Source organism: Lathamus discolor, chromosome 2, assembly GCF_037157495.1.
Source record: "Lathamus discolor isolate bLatDis1 chromosome 2, bLatDis1.hap1, whole genome shotgun sequence".
NCBI classification, from domain to species: domain Eukaryota; kingdom Metazoa; phylum Chordata; class Aves; order Psittaciformes; family Psittacidae; genus Lathamus; species Lathamus discolor.
In genome coordinates this window covers 69706615-69723537 of record NC_088885.1, presented here as the reverse complement: position 1 = coordinate 69723537, position 16923 = coordinate 69706615, and the positions used below count along the sequence as shown (strand labels likewise).

The 16923-nt window shown below is 41.4% G+C and overlaps 1 protein-coding gene across 8 annotated transcripts in view; it reads left to right on the top strand.

Moving 5' to 3' along the window:
* Positions 1 to 16923, top strand: part of HIVEP1 (HIVEP zinc finger 1) — a 133532-nt gene that overhangs the window by 61292 nt on the left and 55317 nt on the right. For all 8 annotated transcript variants that reach the window (XR_010610049.1, XM_065667345.1, XM_065667344.1 and 5 more), the window contains one exon: positions 13172 to 13225. Coding sequence is in view for 7 of the 8 variants with exons in the window: in XM_065667345.1 (XP_065523417.1) it covers positions 13172 to 13225 (54 nt within the window). In the remaining variant the exon portion in view is untranslated. The remainder of the gene's footprint in view (positions 1 to 13171; positions 13226 to 16923) is intronic.

Genomic DNA, 16923 nt, shown 5'->3' with positions numbered 1-16923 from the left:
AATAGTTAAGACATTTAAAAGTGAAATAAACAGATTAGGGTATATATGGATGAAAATGCCGTTTAAAATCTTAATCGTTTTGGAAATTTGTGGCTGTTTCTCAAGACACTAATTTTAGTGCTAGCAAGAAAATGTTTGTCTGAACAGGCATGTTAAAAACAAACCCAGAAAGCAGTTTCATGATACTATCCTGGGTTTGCATTTTCATTGTTTTACTCAAGTTGTACATTCTAGTAATTTCTTCTCCCACTCACCATATTTTTCAGAAGTCATTGTTCCAGCAAAACAAACCCCCAAAATATCTTATGTAAGCGAGTTAATAAAGTTGGATGCAAGACTTTCTGCGCTGTGTGGCACAGAGTTGATTTGTGCAAAATCTTTCTGTTAAAGGCCATATAAAACCTATTTGAGGAGTTGAAGTCCCTGGGTGCTCCCTGTGGCAGATCACTATTGAATCAAGGTCCCTCCAGGCTGAATTGTTCGCTTCCAAATGCAGGATGGGATGGTGTGTGCATCAGCTTGCTGTGGATTTCTCCCACACGTTCTTCACCGCCCCCTCGTCTTCAATCAGACGATGCAAAATTGAGCGTGAATTCTAAATAAAAAGGGAAAAAACATGCGGGTGATGTTCGATTGCAGAGTGCCATCACTTCGTAGGTGTGTAAGAGGCAGCTATAGTTAATTGTCTTCCTGAGGAAAGAAGGAAAATTTCACCAGCAAAGCTAGAAAAAGGGGGGAAGAGGACAAGGTTTTGGGTTTGGTTTAGATGTTACTTGGGCTTTTTTTAAAAGAATCGTAATAGTTTGCCATTCCATGGCAACAGGAGCTGTCCTTGTGGGATGAGGTGAATGTGAGTAGATCTATATATTTTTTGCTTCATTTTTCAGAATACCGTTTAGCATATTAATGGTACACTTAGCTGTCTGTATACTACGATGATTGTTTCATAGCCTTTATTTACTAAACAAAACCTTCTTAGCTTCTTGTCATAACCAGCTTTTTGTATAAAAAGTAATGAACTAAATTTGCAGTGTCAACATTTCAGAATATTTTTTTTGGGAGCTTATTTGTTGTCTAAGGGTATCTCAAAGATAGTAAAAAAGGAATGCCAGTAAGATACTTCAGCATGCTTTCTTCTCAGGGAGGAATCTATTATATTTCGGGGGCTGGGGTGTGGAATCTCTGTCGCAACACATTTTTGTTCATAAGTGATGCTTATAAATCATGCTGGGTTTTTTGTGGCTGCTGCTACCCTTTACTGCATTTGCGTCATCTGGGCAATTTTGACTCCCTGCAGGACTTAGGGACGGGTCAGTGCTGTCCTTCACAGGTGAGCTGGGGTGGACAGGGTGCCTGTAGGTGCAGTGGGGAGCTGGGGGCCAGCCACAGCGGTGTCCCCTGGGGCCAGCCTTCCTCTCAGCTCCTGGGGCCAGCCAGAGCAGGCACAGAGGAGGAGAGAGGCAAGATACAAGCTGGCTGTGCTGGAGACAGGTTTTAACAAGTGCCTTGGGACCAGCACAGCCCTGAAATTGTTGTTTTACGGGGCTTGGGGAAGAAAGTGGCTTGTGTGGCTCGTAGGGTAGTAACCAAGGTAGGTGCTTAAAGCTGAGCACAGCCTTAGCAGGCTGCTGTATGGCTGTGACCAGAAAATAATCTCTTCATAATAATGTGGGTGTTTGTCACTTGGCCCCCTGCAACAGAAGACTCCAAGTCCTCTATTTTCCCTGACGAAACAGATACCTGTTTAGATGGGAGGTTACTAGCTGGCAGGACATGGGCTGAATCTGGCCCCAGGGATGTTTTCCTCCCCTCCGTCCATGTTCCCTGCGAAAAAAGTAGCTGTTTTGTACAGCCTTGTCTTACAAGGCCTATCTGCCATTCAGCCCTGAATAAAATAGCAGACATCTCTATTTTTACAGTGCTGGAGGGTGATGGTGTAGGATCTATTGCTGTGTACTGTGGGGTGCTCTGCAAGGTCAGCTTGCAACTTCTACTTCAATTAATGGTTAGTGGCCGAGCAGCTCCTTTCTAATAGCTCTTTAAAATAAGAAAGTTGCAGCATTGTAGTTTCAGCTCATCTCAATCTGCTGGGAATGTGTCGCTGAATATATGATCCGTGTTTATTTCCTTTTGTTACGGAACATCTCCCATACATGCCTCATTTCCTCTCAGCATGTCTGCCGGATGGCCCCCTCCTTCCCAAAGTTGTACCTTGGGAACTGTGGCAAATCTGGATAACGTAGGGTAGTTGCCCCACAGCTTCATTGCTCTGTTTAGGGTCTGCCTAACCCTGTGCAGACCATGTGCATTTTCTGGAGAGATGTTTTATCCTTGTTCCTATCATCTTTGATGGGATTGGCACAGGGACTGGAGAATACCCAGGTGCTCAGTCGAATACTCTAGACTTGCTTTTTGTCTTAGGTATTGAGGGAGGATGGAAGCAAGTAGAGAACTAGATGATCTTAAGGTCCTTTCCAACCCTACCTATTCTATGATTCTGTAACAGTAAAAATAAATCACTGAAGTGACATACTGGCTTAATATGTGCATTTTCCACCCCCAATTTGTGTTTGCCCTGAGAAGAGAACATGAACTGCCTAGGGCTGTTTTGTTTGTAAGCCTCTTAGAGTGGATAAGCCCCTGTTCATGGCTGGATGATATTTTCTTAACAAGAAAATATCATCTCTTTGTGCCTTTGCACAAGTTTTGTGTTTCAGGTACACCCAGTCCTACATCAGCTTGTACTGACTAGTTTTCAAAGGTGTTTTTTGTTTTGTCAGTCCAATTTCTGTTGTTTCTTGCTTTAAAGCTGCAGGTAGTGACATTTCATTCAGCATACAAAAAAATCAGGGTAAAAATAAAAAGGTTACTATGAAAAGATAAACTCTCAAAGTACATAGGGCAAGGTTTATTATAAATTGTGGATTTTTGTTTTGGGTTTTTTTTTTTAGCACTGAGACCTGCTGATGCCATTATGACTGTTGATGTGTTGGATTGTATTCACATGCTTTGGCTTGTAACATTAAGACCTATTAATACTAAGCTCTTGGAAAAACAAGCACACAAAAAAAGAGATACCTGAAAAGCTTTAACTTTGAGTTAAAGTTTATGTATTCCAAAGAAGAATTTGAAGGTGATTGTCTTTTTTGCATCCCTGTTCAAAGTGGATTTACCAAATAGCATGAAATGGTAGCTAACCATCGGTCTGGAAGAAGTCCTAAGCTGTGTGTTAAGAGTTGGTCTGGTTATAAGGCTGATACATGAAGATGCTCCAGCACTGTCAGGAGCTGGTGAGGAAGGAGTGGTCAGGGTGGCTGGAGGTGATGACCCAGAGGCACAGTCTTTGAGCTACAGTAAAAGAAGGATGGTGACTGGGGAGGCTGGGTTTTAAAGACAGGCTGGAAATACTGATAGGGTTTTAAGGAGGAAAGACAGAGTATCAAGTGAGCTCCCCTGACACCCCAGAAAAAAAATCATTTGTGTGTAAATTTATCGAGAGGCTGATATTTGCACATTTTGCAGTCAATACCCACTCCTTAGCAAACACTGCCTGCCGTTTTACAGTTAATAGAAATGTGCCTCTGTCGATTCCTGTTCTTTTGAGTGATCCAGGAAAGAGCACGCATAGCGAAGTGGCAGTGTTGCTGATTTGATGGAGAAGAGGTGAAGATGAAGATGCAAATGAAAATGGAAAGGACTTCAAAATGACATTAGGTTGCTGTGCAACCATATTATAAAATGACAAATGGAATTCACTGTGGATAAACGCAAAGTGATGTCCACAGGAAAATTATTCAAACTTTTCATTTAAATTGAGTTGCTTGTTAACACTTGGGTATATCTGGGGGTTCATATATTTGTGTGGAGAAGTCAATTGTATACTCACTAGCTGTCAAAAAGCAAATAAAACATTAGGAATGTGTATGGTAGTAGTAAAGAAAAACGTGTCTGTCACAGGAACATCTGTGATATGCCTTCATCTTGAACAGTAGGATTAATTCTGACATCTTCCTTGTAATTCTCTTTCACTTCTTCACTTCCACATGCAAAGAGGATAAAATTGTACTGCAAAAGTTGCAAAGGTCGTAAGTCTGTTGAGCAGCTTTTGTATAAAGAATGAGTAAGTAGATGAGGCCCTGAAGTGCGAAGAAGGAAAATATGAAAAGCTCACACAAATTGAAAGCACCCTTGGAGAAACTGATACAGGAATAATCTGTGGGGCCTGTTAGGGTCAAATGGAGCTTCTGGGGCTTGCTTCAGAGATGTGTGGTTTTAAAGTCTTCAACTTAGCACGTGTCTTCTGCTTTTTCTTAACTTACACTCTTTGCTGCTGGAGGCAAGATGCTGGGCTGGGCTTTTGGCTTGACTTGTAGGCTTTTGCTTTGCTTCATTTCTGTAAATGTCATAAAGAATTTTTTTTTTCCTTAGCCAGGAGTGCTATTTATTGTCCGTCTTAACATCAGGTAATTGTAAGAACTTCAGTATCCAAAGTCCTACCAAAGATTCTGTTAAGATTTAGGATCTCATTAAAGACATGATTTTTACAGTATATGCTAAGCTTAAGAAAATTAATCTATACTTAAACAGGATAGTTGGTTGGTACTGTGGGTTCCTCAGCACTTGAATATATCTACTTCCATGATTTCTGCCATTTAAACTCAGTAGCATTTGGGGAACTACACAAATAGAGGAAGAAATTACAGTGCAGTTTGACCCTTCTGAGAACTTGCAGACAGCCTCCACGCAGTTACCTCAGGTGGTGAAACACCAGTTCTTGATGTTGTTCTACCTGTTGAACCAGTTTTGTGCCTTTCTGTGCTGGGCAAGCCCTCCCACAGCAGCCTTGCAGTTGAGGACAAGTGCTTTGGAGTACCAGAAAGATGGATGGGAGGTTTTTCCGCTGTTTGGCTAGGGGGTGTCTGGCTCCACTGTCTGCTGCTTTGGTGTAGGATCTGTATTTGAGAAAATACATAAATTAAAGGAATCTGTTTGGCCTCAGGTGTTGTTATTTTTACATATGTTTCTGGTGAGTGGAAAAGTTGTGTTTGGGTTTGGTTTTGTTTTGGTTTTGCCTTTTTTGTTTGGTTGGCTGGTTTTTAAAAAGTTTACAGGTATTTCATTGGCATTTACTTAATTTCTGTATCGAGCTTTAAAAAAAAAAAAAAGAAATAATTAAAACCACACTTTTTTTTCTAGTTTGGGGACATGACATCAAAGGCCAGTAAACCTATCGGGGGAGGGAACCTGTCTCAGTGCAGAAGGTATGAAGGTGCACATGGCAGCAGCTTGGAGAAGGCGGTGAACTAGAGTGATTCTAGAGTGACTTTAATATCTTGTTTTAACTTTTATCCCCAGTATAGGGTGACATATAAGAAAAAGCAAAAACGGAAGAAAAAGCCAAATACAAGCCTGGAACAGCGAATGCCCTCGAGGCTGTTAAATAATTATTAAGCATATTTTAGTGATAATAATCACCCATCCTAGGTAGACAGCTAGAATTTGGCAGGGGAGCAGAACAATGCTCAAGCGTCAGCATAGCAATGGTGTAATTACTGTGCTGGGTGGCTGATTAGGGGCTATGCAAATGGCCCTGCAATCAGTGCCTTCATTTGTGCTTTGGTACAGGAGGGAGACAATGTGTAAATGAATTATTTCTGGTGGCTGTGGGAAGGACACTTAGGATGTAGGGTTGCCTGGCTTTGTGGGGCAGGTGGAAAAGGGAGTGAAGTGAAAAGTGGAAAAGGTGGAAAATCTGTGTGTAAAGTGCCACCCTGGCAGGGTTGGGTGCAAAGGTGCCAAAGCAGGAGAGATTCCTGAAGATACTTCACCTGCACATCTGAGGTTTTGTGCTTGGCAGCAGCTACTGTGCCCATCCCCACAGGTACCTCACTGTTCGCTGCATCCTTCTGTAAGGAGACAGCCATCCAGAAATCCCCTTCCTGCCAACCCCCCCCCCCCCCCGTCTCCCCCCGTCTCCTGTGCTCAGTCTTTAATGACTTTAACAGTCTCATAATAGAAATTCAAATCATGTAAACCGAAAAAGCTGAAACTCCCTAGTTGTAAATTGATGGCACAGGGGCTGAGTTTGGGTTCATATGCAAAGTGCTTCTGTAATTTATGCACATACACCTTGTCAGGCTTATCAGGAGCCCTTGCCATGCTTAAGTAATACACATGATGGCAAGGATAAAGCTATTATTTATTTAATTTACATACAGCCTTTCCGTTGACTGTTTTATTGTATGTACAGTATAGCAGTTTATTGCTGACACTAATTTAATCTGCAGAATATAGATTGTATTTTCAAATATTGCAAGCTCCTTTTTTCCTAAAATGAAGAGTAATAAGAGGACTTTTATCTTCTGTTTTCAACGGGGTTATGTAAAGTATCTGTCACGGGTTCTTCATTTTTAAATCAAATAATTATATATGGCAGGGAGTATGATGAGCATTCAGAGTTGACATTAAAGGGAAAAATGCATAAAATATTCTTGAAAAGCTGATAAAACAGGTCATTAATCAAGGTTATAATGACTAGTAGAACATTTTAAGATGTTTTAAATCTCATTTTTTATGTTTGAAAGAAGTATATGATATTTTTTTAAACTGACAAACAGCTCCTGCATCATCCTACTAGTTGCTAAGGGGTTTGTAGTCACGTAATTTTGAAGAAGTCTTTCCCCCCCCCCCCCCCTTGCAGCTGTACGAGCGATCTTCAAACCCAGTAGCATCTGACAAGATGAGATTTAATCTGCTTTACGTCACATTTTTGGTAGGCTGGGGTCATCTGTGCTATCAGTTATCAGGCTTAGTGTTTGGCAGTGCATTGTGCTGTGGTACTGTGATTCTCTAAGCTTCAAACTGGAGAGGAGAAACCACAAAACAAACCGTACGCCAAAAAGTGTCAAGTTCCCACACTATAAAATTACAGAGAAGATGTAGGGACTGTTTTTCCTCATCTGATCGCTTCCTTTTAATTTTGAGTGTTCCTCATTAAATTGGAAAAGGGAAACGTATGTGGACAGAAGAATGGTGGCTAATTAAAAGTAGATTTAAATTTAAGTGAGAAGAGTGCCTCATCCTATGGGTTTAGTGAAATGCCTTTTTCTTGCTGTTTGCCAACATTGTAGGTGTTCATTCTGCAGCAGGAAGGCAGCAGTGGGAACTCCAAGCTATCAAAGGCATCCTCAGGTCCCTGGCTCTGCCAGCCCTGGCACCTCCTGTCTGCAGAGTCCCCTGCTTCTGCAGCAAGGGGCAATGCTGCCATCCCTCTGTGAGCCCAGGGTGCAGTTGGGACCTGCTCCTCAAGCTGTGCCACTTGGCTCTCAGGTTTGGAGGCCCTTCTGCTGCGCGGGAAGCCTGCGTGCAGGGACCTGCTGAGCTTCGGCTCGCACTTCCCGAGGGATGGGCAAGAGGCAGCATCCCTGCCAACTGCCCCACCAGCTGTGCTGAGCTCTCAATTAACCTAATGGGCTCCTTGTACAGACAAGACTCTTGGGGTTTGATTGTTTTTCCTTTTTTTAATTAGCTAGTTAAAGGAAGTCTTGGCATTCATCTCAGTTAACCAAAGCGCATAAAGACTGCAGTGTTCTTGTTTTAGCAGGTTGTAAAGAGCCTACCCTCCTAGCGAAAGGGAAAAGCCAAGCATCGCAACCCCCTTGCTTCTTCATCCTCCCAGCCGTGGCAGGTATTTCCTCCTGCAGGCAGGGTGCCTTGGGATTAAATGCTGCCGCTGGTGCCGAGGGAGCCTGACATCCAGGGAAGTGCTCCAAGCTTGCATCAGCTTCACCCGCTGCATCGGCTTCCCACCCGTTTCCCTTCCCATCCTGTGCCCTTCCCACTGTGCTCTGTGCAAACATTTATGCTCAAGGCACGAGGCTTCACTCAATGGGAGATGCGAAATGGCCCAAGTGGGAGATGGGAGTGGGCTCGGGGCCTGCTGTGCCAAATCTGATCCCTTCTTCATACACCTCTCTGCACTGCCCATCTGGTGCTCAGGGTATTTTTATTTATTGATTGGTTGTGGGTTTTGTGCATTTAATAATGAGTGCCTTTGGACACACTTCTCATCCAGTGAAATCACAGCACTTTGGTACTGGCACATTAACCTGGTGGGTTTCAACAGTTAGAAGATGGAGGTTTCCACACAGGGTCTCCAGCCTCTTTTCACTTGCTCTCTGAAATGAAGTAGCAATGGAAAATGCAGAGTTTTGAACTCGCATCAATGGTTTTCTCAAGCTGTGCATCACCACCCCCCCCACCCCACCACCCCCCCCAAAAAAGGCACCCCCTTGCAGTTCAGTTTTCAGTAATACTGCCCAGTGTGCGTAGTGTGATTGCATTAATCCAGATCAGCTAAAGAGTATTTTGTCACTGCAGGTCTTTTCTCTGCTAGTGATCTAGATCAGTGCAAGACAAAAATCATTAAAATGGTATCTTTGTATCCTCTGGAAAAAAAACCCATGCAAAGTAATTTTTAAAATCACTTTTCAAATGTCTTCTGCTGCAGTAAGGTGTTTTTGGAGAAAGCAAGTAGAAAAACTGTTTCCGTCTGAATGTGTTTTGCAGGAGGTATTCTTAGGATGACTCAGGCACAAGGCCCGAGAATTGTGCTTGCCTTTAACTGAAGGGGAAAAAAATTGCTGACATTTTTCTTCCAGCTGTTTTGGTTAAATACTTGAGTGTACAACCCCAGCCTTTCAGGCAAGATGTGAGCTTGTATTTCTCAAAGTTTTGATGAAGTAGCCTGTCTTAGTATCCAGTATGTTGTAAATCTGTTGATTTTCCACTTATCCATAAACAGAGTATGTGAGATAGAAAAAATAAAACCAAGGCCATTTTTATTGTTTTAGAGCAGAAGCTTTGTGTTTTCAACAAGAAGCCAGAACCCCCCTTTTACAGTGATACAGACACATGCAAATGTGTACAATGAAAAATACTAATGTTTGGACATTTTGCGTGAGCTTAATGAGCACTTCTCACAGTCTTTGTTCCTGTGTGTGGTGTTGCTCTGCAAGGTGACTTGTTCAGCAGGACTAATTACACCGGCCTGGGGACTCTCTTGAGCAAAAAAGAGGTGGAAAAATCCTAAACCAAAACCCCCAAACAAACCCCCAAGTATAAGATTTCTTTTGCTCTAGCTTAAATTGCTGTCAGAAGTTGCTGGTTTTATGTTTTGCAAACCTCATGCTTTTCAGTATTTCTGCTTTCCTTTGCTGAAATTCCCAACCCTTCATTTTTCTTCGTTAACTGACCATATAAATAAGGCCTTTAAAGTTTTTCTTGAAAACTCCTAATGCATTTCTGATACACATAAACATGTTAAGGTTTGTGTATGTTGGTATGTTGATATCTCACAAAAAAAAAAAAGTCATTTCTAAACTACATTTTATTTGTGGTGTAATTAAAATCTGTGAGGTGAATCTCAGTGAAGATCAAAAACAGAGAATGTAAAGCTGTTGAAAAATCTAGTTTATTCTATTGTTTAAAATCCCACCACAGCACCACCGTATCTAACTCAGACTCTTGGTATCCATTTAATGATCTATCACAGCAGGAGGCGTGTAAAACAAGAAGCTTGTATTACAGTGTGTCAGTCTCCTTCCTCGTGTTCCTAAAAAGCATAGGGACATTACATATTTAAAACCCCAAGGAATTTGATGATATTTCCATACAGCAGATACCTGCTGAAAGAGCTTTGTTGGACAATAATGTAAAAAGGTGTAATAATGGAGTAAGAAAAGCGATTGCACCCTTGTTGTTTCGTCTTATTTTGCACACCTGTGCATATATATATAAAAATAAATATGTGTAAAAGCCATATATATAGCCATAAATATGTTTTATAAGTAAGTACACACATTAAAAAAAAAACCCTATTATGATATTATCTGAGCTTTGCTTTTTTGAACTACACACCTGCCTGGGATAAACGAGCTGGCTGCATAGCTTGTTATGCTGGTATCACATGGAATCACATGGCAATTTCTTCTATTATTTCTTTTTCCCCTCACTTGGTGAGCAGTGTCCCATCTTAAATAAGTGTGTCTGGCACCATCATCATCTGCTTCTAGATGTGTGCTGTTCTAGAAGGCTGTCATCTGAAGGTTGGGCGCATTAGGATAGGTCTTGCAGTAAAGTAGTCAAAGATAGGTACTGTTCTGTCATTTTGTGGGAAATGAAGAGGGTGCCATATCTGCCATGAATTAGAAATTTCCATTAGTTAACTTACTTGGTTTTATCCTAGGAGAAGTAACTAATATTCCAGTAATAAAGTTTCTTTTGTAAAATTTTCAGATTAGACAGTAGCTCCATTATCACAGGTTTAAATCTGAAATAATACTAAATCAAGTGAGTAATGGGTTGGATAATATTATTTGCAATTAGCAGTGTAGTTTTCAGTTCCTCCTGGGCTTTGCAGATGAGGTTTGTGTAATATATTTTTGCTTATAAGGAGTTTTCAAAGGTGCTTACCGTTAAGAGAATCTATCATATAATTATGAAATAATATGGCATGTAATATGTAATTTGCCTTAAAATGTTTCACATATGGCTAATTTAGGGAGATATGAGAGAAGGGATTTACTGGATAATCTGAATTTGCTGTTAATTAGCAAATTATTGTTGGCATATGTGCAGGTTGTCAGCATTGGGGTGGCTGTGTTTTGGTGCCACTGGTGTGTGTCGTTCAAAAGCCTGCTCTTCCCACCTACTCCACGGAGGTTTGGGATGACCCATTTCTTCCTTCCAGCCTGGAACACAGTGGTTCATAAGGCAGTCATCCATATAGGATCTGTAGTGGTAATATGCAGCAGGCTGTGAAGCAGCTGTCACAAATTTTGTAAGATGGTGTTAAACATGCCTTGATGTAACAACAAGAGCAGGTAACTCTGTGCTATGGGTTGTTCCAAAGATGTGTAGCTCACAATGAAACATTTAGGAAGTAGACCCATGTTAATATATACCCTGCATTGCTTACAGTCAAAATCGGAACCAGCACTGAATTTTTCCATTGTTCACAATGCTCAAAAGTGTTCTGCACAGAGATACCTCCACAGGTACGAAGACGTATACGCAACAAATATAACTCACTGGGGGAAGCATGTCAGGAGATGTAGGAGACTTTCTGGCTGGGTACCAAGCACATGTTTACCTAGTTATTATTTGTGTTATCTGTGGTTCTTTGTTTGGGATTACTCTCTGACAAAGGGGTGGTTGTGAATTTCTGGTAGGAACTCTTTTTTTCTTTTAATAAGAGAGAATTCAGCTAAGGAGATCAAAGTGATTAATCTTTCTGGCAATCTAACATAGTATGCTTCCAAAATACTTCAGTAATTTTTCTCTATAAAATAGGATGATGGTGAATTTAAATGCATCCATTCCTTGTAGCATTTATCTGAAATATGCAGATAATTCTTTTAAGAATGAAACTCTAGTTGTTTGTCTACTTAAGCATAAATTTTGGTGACAAATTATTTACATTCTCTCAAGAGATAAACATACCTTATGCATATCTCTAAACGGAGGGGAAATGGGTTTGATAGCCAGTCTATGGGTGTGATTGCTTGTTGCATTTGGTGAATCCTACAGCTCCATTTACAGGGTTAATTTGTTGAGGTTTATTGTTTCCTATGTATTTCCTGTATATGTTAGTGTATTTCATCCCATGTCATGCACCTTTGTAAATTGCTTATTCCATCACCTTTCTGTAAAGCAATAACCTGTGGGGAAACAATATGAGATTAAGATAGACTTTTCTCTAATAGCATTATTGGCACATATATATAAAAGAAGCATTGTTTGTTTCCTCTTACTTTTGCTAGAAATCATTATTTACAGCCATTCCTATTAAAAAAAAGTATAGATACATACAGTATTTCAGCCGTAGTTGAAATCCAGGAAGATGTTAAATACCAAGTCTTCAGTGTTTAAAGTAAACCTGCATAACTGAGTTGGTAAATTGCTGGTAAAAGATAGTTCTTTTTTCGAGTTGCTTGTGTTTGTCTTCAGCAGCCAGTGAGCCAGTACAAAAGAAACTGTGTTATAAAACTTCCCTTTAAATATGTACATCTGTCTTGCTAACCTCAAAGGAAGAAGGAAGAGGTTTGGCTTTTAAAATTGCTGTAATAGTCTTTAGACTTTCTCAGAAGCTTCATTTGCTCCAGCTTTGGGAGCAAATGAGAAAAAACAAAACCAAGCAACAGAATCAAACAAACAAAAAAAAAAAAAAGAAAGCCTGAACAGGTATTTTGGAAAATGAACAGTATTATCTGAAAGCCGTGTTCCAAGCTCAGACCTTGGGTAGACAGGCCATAGTCTGATGTGGAGCTCGGCTTCTCCCACTGCCACTGCTTCTTACCAACACAACCTGAAGCCATCCTGAAACCGCTCAGAGGACTATTTGCTACCAAAAAAACTAGGACTCAAGTTTTATTCATTCCAGTTGCCCCTTTTCTTGCTTCTTGCTCTGCACTTTGAAATGCACACACGTGCAGAACAAGCCCCCTCCACTTTCCCACTGCATCGTCTTCACAACTTTGACAGAAACACAGTTCCCTTCCCATCACTGATGTGTCTGGAGGGCAGCAGGTGATTTTTGAAGAACAGGATGAGAGTAAAGACTCAAGGCCTCGTTTTGCTTCTGTTGCCTCCACGGGAATTTGGGTAGTTTCATGAAGGAATACGCACAGGGCTGCTGCTCACCCCCCACTACCCCTGTGTGACAGTGCTGGCTCCATCACTTCATGCAGCAAATCCTGTTTGCTGTCTCTGTCACTGTGGTTAAAGCCCCGTTGTCTTTCTAACAGCATTTTTCAAAAGCTTATTAAAATATTCTGTAATGTACCATAATACCTATTCCGAAGAGTCCCCTGACTGCATTAATTATTATAGATGGTACAAAGCTATGGTGGGATTAGCTGTCGGCTGCAGATCCAATGCCAGTGCTTTTCTTTCTGCAGTTCCGTGTAATTTAACATGTCAATAGCCTTGAAAGTAAAACATGATAGAATTTTATATGGCTGTATTACTCATAATGTACTGCATATTTACCTGTGAATGGCGTCACTCATAAGTATGTACAGATAGTTCAAGACAGATTTCAGTAAATGACTTTCTAAAATCTTATGTTTTTTTATATAAGTATTTTAACAGTGACTTCTTTTTTTTGCAGACAAAATTGAAGAAGCACAAAAACAACTTAATGGAACAGAAGACCAACAGAGAGGTAATAAACAAACCCCAAAAATGAAATGGAAAAAACCTCATTGTGATTCCAGAGGCTGATCCAGAGCCTTCTTGCATCAGTGAAAAGACTGCACTGGACTGAGCACTGTATGAGGCCCCAGGCATATCTGTCTGCAGACCAGAGACTGTGTCTGTAACACCCCAATTTGCTGAGACACAAAGGCTTTGTTTTAACCACTTGAGTTGCTGCCTTGACCTTGATGAGACTGCTGAAGCTGTAGTATTAGAGATGTGCACGAGTTATTGACTATAGCGTGTGCTAACCGTTGGTTCGTTAGATGATTTACCTAATCATTAATAACCATATTTGATTTATGGCAGGCGCAATATGTGATGATTCCTAGCAGATGTTGAAGGGGGATTGATCATCACAGGTTATTTTAAGAAACAGATGACCTGTGACATATTAAATCCGTGTGTTAGAGCTTAGAAAGCTGGTGGAAAGTCATTGTATTTCAAGGCCGGCTGACTCCAGAGGTATGGCTGACTCCAGAGGTACCTGTTTGGTTGTGTGATAAAGCTCTTCCTGTTCTGCACACCCACAGAGATGCTCAGAGAAGGGGATAGGGACAGGCAAACAATATTTTGCTGGGCCCATCGTGGGAGAGCCATGAAAGGTGCATTTCCACAAGCCTGGAGAAGCACATGGGCAGAAATCCATGTTACAGACTCAGGGAGTGAGACCCTGTCCGGATCCCTTCCAGGGCTGTCCCTGCAGAGCCTCAGCTCAAGTGTCTGGGTGTGAAACCCATCTCCGTGAGCCTTGGGGAGCAGCTCTCCAAGTTACCTCCTGGTCTAAGGGGGTTGCCAGCTGGTGGTGTGGGACGTGTAAAGGGATGCAGGGCAAGGGCTTTCGGGCATTGCACAGGATTTATTATGGGATATTTAGGGGAGGAACCAAAGAGTAGGACAAAGATGGAATTTAAGAGATTTGGGCAGTAGCAAGTGTGGGATAAGGGAATGAAAGAGTTCATCTGTGTAAAGGGCTGGCTGGTCAAGATGCTTGTCTGGCAATGCCCTGCACCTCACCAGCACAGTCTGTCCTGTCTCCTCACTAAAGTCTACCTTCAGCTGTTTTCCAGTAAGGAACTCTTTACTCTTTGTGTGTATGGGGGGGTGTGTGTGCAGTGCAGCAACTGGAGCGAGTGTGGGTCTGATTGCTAGCAAAGATAATGCCAGATGAGCCAGTGAGTAGGTGAAGTAGGCTGGGGGCCAGGATGGGTTTGGGGGTCTTCAAGGGCCACCCCTGGGTATGAGAGCACCTTTATGTCCTTAGGGGTGAGAGCACAGGAGGGCAGCTGTGAGGACCAGAGGAGTCCTGAACACCTCTGGCTGCATTTGCAATGGTCTGTACCAGCAGCTGGAGTGAGGCTGCAACCCTGGGGGCTCGTATGTGCAGGTGCAGCAGCTTGGGAGACTGTTATCCAGGGGTGGCTACTTGGCAGACTGAGTTTCTGAGCCCAGCTGCTGGTGGGGTCTACCTCGGACATGGTGATACATTCCCACTTAATGGACCACTGCCCTGTTCAGGTGGATCAGGGAGCAGGATGACTGTTGGTGTGAGTGCTCAGAGTGTCTGTCTGGGATCCGTATGTCCAGCTATATATACATATATGCATGTGATGTATATGTGTGCTCTGTGTTCATGTCCCTGTTAGGAAAACATTTTCAGCCTTGCTACTGGTTGGACCTGGGCCATGGAGCAGCAGCAGCAGCCTCATTTCTCTTGAGCTGGTGGATTTGATGTGAAATATTTTTCTCTAACGGTACCCTCTATCAGTGCTTTGTCTTTTCTGAGTAAGCATTCACCTTTCCTAGTAGTGAGCTGTCCTGGCCTGTGACACATCTGTGAACAGTGCTGTAAATTGCTGATGCTTTGTCCTGGAACCAAAGTTTATTATCTTTGAAACAATGAACTTCAAAACTTTTTGAAGATCAGAGAACAGAAGAAGTACCCAAGCGGATCTCAGCAGGGTCCATCTGGCCCAGAATTCAGTCTCCAAGAGGCAAAAGGACGTACTAAGGACAGCACATAAGCCTGGCCACTTTCTTTACTCCATTCCCCTCATGCTCTTCACAGACATTCAATTAGGGATGTCTGCCTCATCCTTTTAGTTTCTAAACATTTATGGATCTGTTACTCATGAATCCTTTTGATTAAATATTGTCTGCATCCAGTTTTCTATGACAGCAAACTGCAGAAGTTCCCTACCAAACACAGTAAAAAATGATTATTTTTTCTGGTCAGTTTTCAACAGGTGTCTGTTAGTTCAGCCATTGTGGGATTTGTTAAGCAGCAGTTCTACAGTCACCTTATCCACTGCCTTCGTGATTTTTTAAATCTTCTGTATCCCACTCCACTTTCTTTTCTTCAAACTCATGACTGGTTTAATTTTTCAAGGGAAGGTTTGATATAAGCTGTCTTGTCTGGGAGCCAGGACTGTGATGTTGCTGTGTGTATTTTTAAAAGGTGAAAGAGAGGAAAATGTGGCTAGAGGCAATAGCAACCCTTCAGAGATTCACAGAGACTTTTAAACAAACTAGACCTTCTACTGACTAGTTTCGACATAGTTTTGTTTAGTGGGTCGTAGGTAAGTGGTATTGTCATCCAAACATAATCAGCATGGCAGGCGAAGTATAGTTGCTCTCATTGCTATAGGTCTTGCAGAGGTAGTATGGCTCTGGATCACTTTTTGTGATAGACATGTTCAAGCTAAAGACCTGCTTTCAGGTATTTGTTCGCACACATGGCCCAGTAACACCTTTGCACAAAGGGAAGAGTAATCCTCTAGTGTAAACTTAACAATGTACTCTGAAAAGGATGATGCTGCAAAGATTTATGTGGTGGTGGCACTCAGCTTTCAGCATCTCAGAATCAGAGATCCTTGCTTAATCTTTGGCTTCTAACCTAAATTCATATGGGTGACAATTGAAAAATTAAGTTTTGACATAGAAAATTGATAGATAAATAACTGAGATAATAAAGTTACTCTTTACCAATGAAAATGTCCTTTGCCCTTTTTTTTAAAGTTTCTTAAATGTCTGAGTTAGATAGATTTCTTGGTGATATGAAGTAAACAGAATGATTTATTTGAAGCTTTAGAGTCTGAAGGCCACTGAAAAAAATGAAGTACATATTCTGAGCCAAACAAGTAAACAAAAATGTGCACATATTCACATAAGTTATTTTAAATCACAATCCAGTTATGCAGGTTCATGTGAAGTATGGTTATGTATCTTCCCTCTTTGTTCATTTAGTTTGTCTTTCAGTTCATCTAGATCAGTTTAGATTTGTTTATTTCCTGTCTGAAATGAATAGGGAATATAATTTTGTGGAATTTATCACAACTACTGCTCTGTCAGTCTCAGAGCTGTCAGTGGCACAGCATATTTGCAGGAAGGAATTTTTCGTCAGTTTAATCATGCTGGGTTTCTGCTGACTAGCTTTGTGCACTGAGCAGTCATAACTTTATACATGTGTGGGTTTTAAGTTAAATTTAATTGACTACAAAAAGATACGTGATTAACACTTCACTTTGCCATTAGTGTAGTAATCCAGTTAAGTGCAAATTGAAGTAGGACTCTGTTAAGCACGGAGGAGACAGTAAATGAGCAGACATAGTTTTCAAGTTTGCAGATTTTGATTATTTAGTATGAAATTTCAGCTGGAAGACCTAC